The sequence below is a fragment of the Epinephelus fuscoguttatus genome, linkage group LG8, assembly GCF_011397635.1.
Source record: "Epinephelus fuscoguttatus linkage group LG8, E.fuscoguttatus.final_Chr_v1".
Lineage (NCBI taxonomy): Eukaryota > Metazoa > Chordata > Actinopteri > Perciformes > Serranidae > Epinephelus > Epinephelus fuscoguttatus.
This window is the reverse complement of record NC_064759.1, coordinates 8,039,549-8,050,880: the sequence shown is the minus strand read 5'-3', so window position 1 is coordinate 8,050,880 and position 11,332 is coordinate 8,039,549. Positions and strand designations below refer to the sequence as shown.

Here is an 11,332-nt window from a genome sequence, read left to right as displayed (position 1 = left end):
ATAGACAAATGCTAAGGGCGCAGTCATCCATAGGGGGCGCCACAAATGGGGGAAGAAAAAAAAAATCAAAATGTTTATCTTTTACTATAGTTATAAATACTGTTACTACTATTTTGAAATATTACACGAGGCCACAACAACGTAACTACATACCAAAGCCTACTAAATAATAGAGAGGCATTTTTATCTGGGGGAGTTATCTGATGACACATGAACCCTGAAACACGTTATTGTTATCATGTCAAAAAGACAATAGCTCTCTGGGGCCCTCTCAACTCTCACTACACTACTGAGAGAGGGTTGTGGGGGCTGGAGCCTATCCCAGCTGACATTGGACGAGAGGCGGGGTACACCCTGGACAGGTCACCAGACTATTGCAGGGCTGACACATAAGCCTTTTTTAGATAGGTATTGTGCAAATTTGCAGTAAAGCCCAATCAGTCTTCTTTCAGCATTTGCAGTATGAAAACAAAATCGGGGAGTGCAGCAAAATGCCTCCTGCCTACTTTTGTTTATACAGAATACGCCTTTTTCGGGGCAATGGGGGGCGTGAGCAAGTAACAAAACGTGTAGCTCAGCGTGTGACGTAAACAGTGATGTGGGACGGAAGCCACGGCTGGTCAATTCTGTCATAAGTTCTTCACGGTTGACGGTTAATGGCCTCTTCGTTTGCGAGGACAAGGAAGGTGTGCAATTCCATCTTTACAGTGTCTGTCAGGTCTGCGTTTCCGTCTTGCTACTAGCTGCTCGCTAATTCCTGCTATCAGCTGCTCCTCCCACACGTCATCAACAGCCCCTCCTGTTGTGGAAGGCCGCCTTGGTCTGTTTAAACTAAAAGGGTTCCACCAATATGTCTACCCTACGAGGCGGAAAATTGGGCATCTTGGATCAACTTGGCAATCCGGCTCTGTGTGTCTAAATGCTCGCAGCTTGCCGGCAAAAACGACCCAACATTTGCGGAAAATCTGGCAGTGTAAAAGGGGCTATAGAGACAGACAACCATTCACACTCACATTCACACCTACAGGCAATTTAGAGTCACCAATTAACCGGCATGTCTTTGGACTGTGGGAGGAAGCCGGAGTACCTGGAGAAAACCAATGCTGACATGGGGAGAACATGCAAATTCGACACCCACCCTGGGTTCAAACCAGGAACCCTCTTGCTGTGAGGTGACAGTGCTAACCACTACAGCTGTGTTCAAGCTCAATACAGTAAAAATGCGTATTGGGTGAAGGTAAATTATAATGTTCTCATGATGTGTGCAGTGTAATCCTGTAAAATGTAGCTCGCCCAGGACACCAAATGTGCCAGGGTCGGCACTGGATAGTATTTTTATACAGTATATTATGTTGTTTTGTTTCCAGGTACATTTTCTATTCACTGATCGTTGGTTATTGAATTTCTAAAATGGCTGAGAAACACTCTATGTCAGTATTTTTTCATCATTATTGTGTTCATTGTCCTGAAACACGCTTCAGTTGAGGTTCAGTTGATTTCACTATCAGTCAGGTCATCAACTGGAGCCAAAGGCTGAGATTTTCTCCTCTCTGACTCACACTCAGTCGTAATCTACATTCCAGCGCGCGCTTGGTTGGACATCCAGCTGTTCACAGCATTTTCCCTGCTGACGGCAAAGGAGTCAGGCAGTGTTTTTCTGCTGATAGCTCTCCTGAACAGCAGATAGAAGAGAGGCTCCGCATCCCACTTACAGATGTTTGTGATCATCGCTCCAGTGAGATTAAATGGAAGCGAGATGGTGGCCAGAGATTCTGTATTGGTTTTGGAGGGCGAGCAGAGGCTACGGTGGAAAGAAGCTCCCTCCATCTGGCTGGATGTCCAGCTTTCATGCGTCGGGGAGTTTGGGGTAGATGTGCTACAAACGAGGGATGGATGAATAAGCTTTAGGGTTCATGGAAAAGTTCACAGACTGAACAACTGAGTTTAATATGTACCGTATGAGTTATGGTGTTGTGGTGGATTGGGGTCCCTCCAAAAAGTCAGAGTTAAGGCGCTCAGACCTGTGCTTGTCAGTGATGTTATTTCCTGGATGGAAGAAAGCCATCTGGGCTTTAAGATGTCAGACGTCATGGATGTATTTATGGGGTGTGCGTGCATCAATGTCAGTGACTTTTTTTTTTTTTATCTAAAAGGTAAAGTATGGGCTGTTGTTTGTCTGCCACGTGTACGCCTTTTAATAAAACCTCTAAATGTGGTTACCACAACAAATTGCATCTCTGTCAGATTTATTTCAGTAGAAACAGATTAATGGCTGCAGACAAATGTATCCATCATGGTTATGTCGGCCAGTTGAAGATGTGCTTTGTTCTGTTCGTCCTGAGTCAGTGTGGTGCACAGTGTTTATGACCGACTTACAGAACAAAGACGAAGAAGTCTTGTCCAAGAGAGGGAGAAAACAGATTTTTGCTTGACTTATTGTTCAGAAAATACAAACAAGATTGATGTCAGGGTCTGAACGATGTTGCTAACACTGTGGAATGTTCAGCTGTGCCGAAAACAAATTCCACAGACCGGGATCATTGAAGGATACGGCTGCTAATATTCTGAAGTTATGTTACTGTCAACGGATCCCATGAAAAGACCAAAACAAGCGACACATTTCTCTCACTAACAAGTATTGTTTGTAGCCAAAGAATAAATATTTTCAACGTGTTCTCATCCAAAGTTGTCACGTAGCGTTGCTTTGTCAGTGGACTTTCACGTCTACTTATTTCATACTATGAATCATCCTGCGTCTGCTGTTGATGTTCCTGGACGCCGCTACCAATGCCAGGATATCATTGGTGTACGTTATGTTTAGGCAACAAAAGCATGTGGTTAGGTTTAGAAAAACACAGGCCCCCGGGTGAAAGTCCAGGGTTTGTTGGACTCATCCACCACCCCTCCTGCCAACCCTATAGGGACTTTCCAGCTCCTTGAGTTATTTAAGCCCCGTACAGTTCAGTTCAGTACGCTTTTTTCCCATTTCCACTGTGAAAAGTTGTGGATGGTACCAGTGGAACCGTTCCATACCGTCCCCATGTTTGGTCCCCCCTCTGTTGGGGTACCTAGCACACAGATCTGGTACTAAAAGGTGGAGCTGTGAACACTGCAGTCTGATTGGTCAGTAGAGGACGGTCACTCTGCTCAGGGCTGAGTTGTGGCTGGTTTTGAAGCTCATGTAACCACTGTTCATACTGTGGAGAGTTTTATTAGTAAACTGTAACTGTAAAATGAAAGGATGTTTTGCTGCCTCTCACAGCAGCTGGAGTCTGAGAAAAAATAACTTAATTCACTGGGCCGACTGCCGGCAACTTTTAAGGTGGAACGTTAACTTATAATGGTACTCAGTGCTCACCTTAAATTTCACTGTGACAACTCTGACCATCACTTTGGTTTTTATATGTTACACACTTTTAGTAATGAGTGGATCTTCAAGCGTTTATATATACTGATTCTGACCGGGTTATGTGAACTGCATATATTCTAATCCTCACTTGGAGAAAAAACAAAACAATGTTGCAGAGCATCAGTGTCGACGCCGAAATCACTGACAAAGTATTAATAGTAGTATTTAGTATAGTATTTGACAACGGGAACAGGCTGAAATCTTCTTCCTCTGCGCCAGAGAACTCCATTGTTGTCCAAAAACTATTAAAAGCACATCAGTGAGACACACTGTTGCACTGGGTGACATGTTTCTTCATCACCATGAGCACACACTGTAGTTAATTTAGACTCAGTCCCACATACACCATCCTGCTGCCCCAAATACTCACGAAAGCACCTGTGGAGGTGGGTGTGGTTAGTGATCTGCTGCAGGGGAGAGGTGTGGAGGGATGGCTCATGAGAGTAGTACCGGGTGAGTTGATTGACACAGCTGCTGTTGGTTTGCTCTCATTACATCTCTCCCTTTGTCATGCAGTAGTGTGCTGGCCCTCGAAGGACTGACAAAGACCAAGGAGAAGGACACTGCCTCAATAAAAGTACTGCATTTAGACAGAGTGGTGAATCTGTGTGTCTGTGCTGGGGGACTCACAGATCCACAGCAGCTGTGTCAGTCAACCCACCTGGTACACACCTGTAAAATAACAAATATAATATGTCACATCACTTTTGGACACGTCTGCTCTGCCTGCTCACTCTAGTTATATACAATATGGTGCTGGAAATAATTTAATAGAATCAAGCAGGAATATTTACATCAGTATTACTGTAGATCAGCCTCTGTGTTAAAAACACACACACACAGCGCTACAAACAAGGAGAGTGAACATCCCTCAGTATATATAGTACATAATACCAGACATACCTACTGTGGGGTCACTCATTGGTTTGTGGACTGCTGTTTTGAAGCCTTGAGTTTGGCATTTTGGCTGTCACCATCTTGGCTTTTTGGCACCAGAGGTGACCTCGGGAGGGGCGGACTCACAGACTGCAGCAACGCCTTGCAGACAGCCTGTCACTTAAAACGGGATTTATACTTATGTGTCGAATCTGCGCTGTACCTGTGGCGTAGGCTCTGCCCAGGCACCTCCCCAGAAATGTCACTACACATTGCAGTGATGCAAACTCCCTGTCTATTTCTGTCAGCTGAAACCATTTCCCTCAGTGGAAACGAAGCTTTACTTTACTTTAATTTCACAGATAAGAAACAATAAATTGCAAAGACAATAAAGCCTCCACAAAAATAGCATTTTAAGTTTTGTGTGTGATTTATCCTGGCTTCATATGAGTAAATCTCTGTTATTCGCTCTGCTAATTTATACAATGTAAAATGCCATAGGCTTGTGCTAATAACGTTAGCATGTTTTATTTGTTTGGAAAACGTGTTTAGTATAAGACAGTTGTTTTGTCGGTGAACCTTGTGAGTTGTAATGGAGCCGAATTTTGTAACGTTACCTTTGTTAAATGTTGCTGTTGTCCCTGGCTTCATATGAGTAGAGGAAATGTTCGCTAGCCACTAGGCTAATTTATACAGTGTAAAATGCCATAGGCTTGTGCTAATAATGTTAGCATGTTGTATTTGGGGGGAAAATGTGTCCAGATAAAGACAAGTGTTTGTCTGTGAATGCTGCGAGTTATAGTGAAGCTGATTTGTGTACTTGTGCTTGAAACTGTCTCTATTAAGCCATGTTTAATGTGTGTTTAATGTGTGTTTTGGAACAACTAAACTTTACAGCACACACCACCACACAAGTATAAATGCTCACACTGGTGTAGGCCACGTGCATAGGCTAGGCCGTAGGGTCTGCATAGAGCTAATGCACAAGTATAAATCCCACATAAGTATGCTTAACTTTGAGCCTTTATGAAATGTTAATGAGTGAATAATAATAAAATTCACCTCCTGTACAGCTGTCATGAATGTTGAAATTAGCTATTGAGACCAAACTGTGTTTTGTACCAGGAAAGTGAACATCCTGCAGTTCATAAGAGATAAATATCTTTACGCAGTATATTGTGGTATTTCCATACAGTACACTCCCCTTATATTTCTCCACCCAGATTAATTTGAAGTCGTGCATGTGCTGAACTACACAGGATCACCAGCAGTAACAAATTAGGACTCTTTTTATTTGAAATTGTTCACCTTTTACACACTGACAGTTAATATACACAAGCCTTTGTGGTCCCTCTGGCCCGAGACACGGTCAGTGACAATGTGCGCTGGATATCAACTAGAATGGCTTATGGTGGATGGGAAGCTCTCTCTTTCTCACACACACACAAACACACACACACAGACCTACACACACTGCACACACACTCATACACACATGGACAAGCACACATGCAGAAGTACACACTTGCACACACACAGAGATGCGAGGACAGATACAAAAACACACGTCACGACACGTACTCTAACAATCTAACACAGCCTAGCCATCTAATGTAGACATCAACAGAGGAGGGGCTTAAAGTGCATACAGGAACAGAGGAGGGCCTTGTCTCGCTCTTATGATCAGTCACAGCCTTTTAAATTATGAGCGACAGTAATCCTCTGCTAAAGCAATGATCTTAGTGCCGCGCTGTATCTTTACAAAAAGCATATCCCTACCATATTTTAGCTCAAACTGTGCCTTGCATCATGAAATAATGACACTGCATAGTTCACGGGGTTAGTCTTATACATTATTGCGGTACAATGTAGGTCCGGGTCCGGGGTCTGAGAATGAGCCATGGGCTGCAGGATGGCACAGAAAGCAGTTATGCTGTGGCCCGGGTTTTCAGTGGGATTAGAGAAATAAATCCAGTATGAGAAAGCGCCCAGTGCTGCGCTGCAGTCTGGTTCAGCTTTAAACGTGGGATAATCCATATGAGGAGAGGTGAGAAGGTGTTCCTGGATGCATAGAAGGAGTGCAGATGCTGTCACGACTCCTTGGCCTCGTCAGGGTGGAGCACATGGTTTGGTCCTTGACAGGCGGCGCAGACCCGCCCAGGTCAAACAGGTCAGTAAGGGGCAAATAGGACTTGTGGGTGGGAGGTCCTGACAGGCCCGGGGGCCGGGCGGAGCAGTGCAGCGGTGAGGGTCTGTGTCTGGAAGAGGGTGGGGGTCGGGGTGTGGGTAGTGGCGTGGTTTGTGCGGTGTGTGAATGTGTTGCCGATGGCGGCGGCTGCTGCCACTGCCGCCAGGTGAGCAGGTATGATCTGCGTGGTCAGAGGTGGACACTGGCGCTCCTTACCCAGGGACAGCTTTAGCTGTAGGAAGACAAGACACAGTCTACAGTTTACATGTACACAGGGTGGACAAAATAATGTGAACACATTCTGAAAAAGATCTAAATCGACATTGCAAATTCTGCCACAAAACACAATCATGCTTTTCCCTGGGCTAGAAATCCTTTCAGCACTGCAAATACCAAAACCAATAGAGATTGTATTTTTCTTCAAATACCCAGTTAGAGGGGAAAACAGACAGAGACAAATTTCTTAACTGTGCAGCCTAATTTATCAGCCAATCAAGATTTCTTTTGTATCGTACTGTTGTCTCAAGAACTGATTATTTCAGACAAATACACATTTCTAGGAGAAATAGGCTGAACAAAGAAGAGCTCTTATTTTGAATTTTCCCTTCTTCTGTGCCCCTCCACCTCCTGATGACAAATTCAGCTCGTTTTTTACGTCACTTTAAAAGTTGATATGGTGTGTATGAAACGTGCAAATGTAACATATTAAATCAGTCTGAAGACACATCATGGTGCCAACAATTTCTTCTGGTGACTGGGCTGAATTTTTAGCGTAGTGATTTGCCAAAGATCAACAGAAAGTTAATCAACAACAATTTTAATACGCGAGTAATCATTTAAGCTTCTCAAATGGGATGATTTGATTTTGGACTGTTCATCAGACTAAAAATACAATCTGAAGACGTCACGTCGGACTCTGGGATGGCCTACAATCTGCTCTTTGTCAGCGCAGCTTATCCATTTTGTTGATTTCCCCAACTGTTACAATTCAGGATCAGCAGAGACAGCATGCTAGTGTCACAAACATGAGATTTATTACAAGAAACAGGAATAAACAGAACGCTCGGTGGCTGAGGACACTGCTGCTGTAGTGAAGCCTGCAGGCACAGTGAGAGTCGGGGCCAGGGGATCAAACAGGTGCCAGAAATCAGCTGCTAATTGCTGAAAGTGTTGCAGGTGATCTGTGAGACACCAGAGCTTAAACAGGAAACAGCCATAGACAGCAAAGCCCTTTACATTGAATGTAATTGTTTAATGGCTTAACTTATATTCCTGCAATTTGGGCATGAGGCATTTTGGAAAATCGGGTGAATCCAGATCTCTTCTATATCTGACAAAGGTTCTGCTGGCAGAAGAGTTTGTGTTAGTTAAAGTCCTTTTTTGCACATTGAAATAGAAGACTTGCTCAAAGGGCATCAAGTTCTGTCATTTTTATTAAGAGAGAGAATAAGAAAGGACAAACAGAAAAAAGGGCCCAACCTACAGAAACAGCCTAATCGGGTGAAAAGGTCACCAAAGTTATCTGGCTTAATCTTCTGTATCAGTAATGGAAAATCTACGGTCTCACAGCACCAGGATGGCAGCCGTTGTCATGGGTTATCAATCACTGACTCAGGCATCGTAACCCTATGGGAAGCATTCTTTACTCTCCGCTCATCAAAGAAGCTCCTCTCCGTTAACTCAGTCAATGATGGGTTTCAGAAAAAGTCATTTCCCCCACACTGGTAACCCCCGCGCTTCGTCTCGGCAAACAGTGGGTGTGATTAATGCCGTCTTCTGAGAGCGTCTGCGAAATGGAAAGTCGGGCTCTCCTCTATCTCTCCCACATTGAAGCCACATGGCTCCTTCATGCATCCTACCAATCTTGTGTCATGTGGCACTCGAAAAAACAATTTTTAAAATTTGTTTTAACTCCTGGAGTGCAAGAAGGCCACACAGGACAGCGAGAACCACAAAGTTAAACAATCACCTCCAGGAAAGTGTTTGAAGTTCACTTCTCTTATTCCGCGGTTTGTCAACTTGCCTGACACTAATTCTGCCTTGATGCGGCAGACCACACGCTGAGCTTCTCCGAATAAGTTAAAACCGACGTTTACAATTACTTATAAATAGTATTGGGCCAGAGACTGCATTCCGCCTGCAGCGTGCTGCCTCGGAGGAGCCTTGATACACGCCGTTTTTGTCAATAATATATCGAGTTTTCAAATTAAATCCCGCTGTTCCCTGCCAGGGATCTTTAATAACAGCCAGGTAACAGGTGATCTGGTCATCAAAGTTGACACTTTATTGAATAAGGTGGCGTGAAGCGGATTAAACGTGGCTTATCACAGAACAGACACTTAAGCAGAGGTGTGAGGGATTTTTTGTTATTAAGCAAAGAAACATTAAACTGCCAGATATCTACATGCAGTGCTCTCTCCCATGCAAATAGAGCAAGACAGAATGGTACATATTGAGGTTGGGCACAGGCCTGTGCTTTTTATGTGACTGCAAAGTGCAGAGAGCGGCTGGAACGGGAGAGTGACAATGAACTCAATCTCAGTTATCAAACAATAACTGTTTCTCATGGGTTGCTACGTGTGTCTCCTAAAAGGCCATTAGAACTGAGTCACTGTGACTGCTGTGTTGACACCAGGACTTCTGTCGCTGATAAGATGACTGAGGCGTGCAGTGACTCACCGGCTGCTTGGTCTGGCCTTTCTGTGGTTTGCTGTAGGGGCTGTATTTAGGTTTGGCTGGTTTACCTGCTGCTCGGTCTTTATGACGCCGGCTGCTGATGTGCTGAAACAGAGACAGAAAACAAGTTTCAGGTGACGCAGGCAGGTCCTGAGTCACACTGTACAGCCCAGTTCAGATATCAGCAGCCCATTACATGACTGTTATTAGCTGTAATCACTACCACTGTAATGCTTTTGATGGGGCTAACTGCTCTTATCAGTGGGCCAACAGATGCATATCCAACAGTGTTAAAAAGTTACAAGGTTTCATTTTCTTCAGGCACCAAAACTACTTGTGTAGTTTTCGGAAAAGATCATGGTTTGGTTTAAAATAAGTACATCTGTTACTACTCATCACATTTTCCACCACAAATGTAATTTACATGCTGAAGCAGAGAAGCAGAATATGCATTAGTAATGTTTCATAGTCTTTATTGGTCCTAAAACCCTCCTGCATCATATTATCATTCGCTGTAAGTTTGAGAGTGATGCAGGGGACTGTAGTGCAGGAGAGGTGAAGGGTTGGTTTGACATGGAGATACAGAGTATTCTTTCCTATTCAACTACTCTATTAGCATCTTTACTCTTATTTTCATCATCCTATTTTTTTTCATTCACTTAAAACAATCTTACTATGACAAAAAACTCTGTGTCTGTGTTTGTGTGTGTCTGTTCCACGTTTTTCTCCTCACTGACTTGGTCAGTCCATGTGAAATTTGGCACAGTGGTAGAGGGTCATGGGAGGATGCCAATGAAGCAATATTACATCAATTGGCCAAAGGGGGGCGCTATAGCAACCACTTGAAATTGCAAACTTTGAATGGGAATATCTCATGCCCGGTATGTCGTAGAGATATGAAACTTTGCACAGAGATGCCTCTCCTCATGAGGAACACATTTGCCTCAAGAACCCATAACTTCCAGTTATACAGATTTTCCGCCATTTTGAATTTTTTGAAAAACACTTCAAATGGATCTCTTCCTAGGAAGTTTGAGCGATCTGCATGAAACTGGGTGAACATAATCTAGGGACCAATATCTAAAGTTCCCTCTTGGCAAAAGTTGGAAAACTGAGCTTCTATAAGGCAATGAATATTGCGGAGGGCGTGGCTCATCACATAAAGGTGTAGAACATCTCAAGGGTTTCACCCATCACCACGCAACTTTGTAGGCATATGACCACACATAATCTGAGGGGACCCCTCCATTATTGACCCCATCAAACAAAATGGGGGCGCTAGAGAGCTCATTTCTTATCTAGGCCTAACCGCCATATGGATTTTGACTAAACTTGGTAGATATGTAGAACAGGACGCCTCAAGGTGACTGGAGAAATTTAACTCTAATTGGCAACTGGGTGGCGCTATAACAACAGAAAAATGCTTCAAAATGGCTAAAATGAGACCGATCGCTGTGGCTCCCCCTGTGGACCAATGTTGTTGTTTTTCTAATTTTTGGTAATGACTAAGTCATGGTATGGTATGCTGTACTCAATGGGTACGGACTAGTTTATTTAAATTAAAAAAAATGCAATATGAAATGATGAAGTACCAGAAAAAGGCATCCTGTACGTCTTAGATGGGATGGGACTCACATACAGTGCAATAGTGGAAACTTCTGTTTGTTATGGTTGAAAACATCATGGGAAATTGGTGGTTATTGTGTTTATGGTCCAGTCCATGAGCCCAGGTCAGAATTTTCACTAACTTGTACCACCCAAAGTGGCAAATCCTAGTTTGGTATTATGAAAATACTTTAATCTCTAGATTATAGCTTAGTCATTGACATTGACCTTCAGTGGCACTAACAGTTAAACCAAAGAATGAAAAAGCCAAGGCATCTTTCAAGTCTGGTCTCATTAAAGATCTCAGTTTGAGTGCATATATGCATCATGGTTTTCATGGACAAAAATTTGTACATGCAGAAATTGAACGATAATATGCTTTATAATATAATTTTTCTGACTTTGTTTGGATTCAAAAAAAGGTCATTTTGAGGTACGGGTACCCTCTAATTGCACATATACATTCATGACAGGTCATATCTGATGGTTATATGTGAACGAACATCCTAAAAAAACTAATGTTTAAACATAAAATATTTGAAAATACATGTTCAGAAGCAGGATATGCACTTCTTTGT

The 11,332-nt window shown here is 43.2% G+C and overlaps 1 protein-coding gene across 1 annotated transcript in view; it reads right to left on the bottom strand.

Moving 5' to 3' along the window:
- Nucleotides 1-5,556: 5,556 nt before the first annotated feature.
- Nucleotides 5,557-11,332, bottom strand: part of znf385d (zinc finger protein 385D) — a 128,980-nt gene continuing 123,204 nt past the window's right edge. The window contains exons 7-8 of the mRNA XM_049583493.1: nt 9,153-9,254; nt 5,557-6,705 (exon numbers count right to left, since the gene is read on the bottom strand). Of these exons, the coding sequence (XP_049439450.1) occupies nt 6,457-6,705; nt 9,153-9,254 (351 nt within the window). The 3' untranslated portion in view covers nt 5,557-6,456. The remainder of the gene's footprint in view (nt 6,706-9,152; nt 9,255-11,332) is intronic.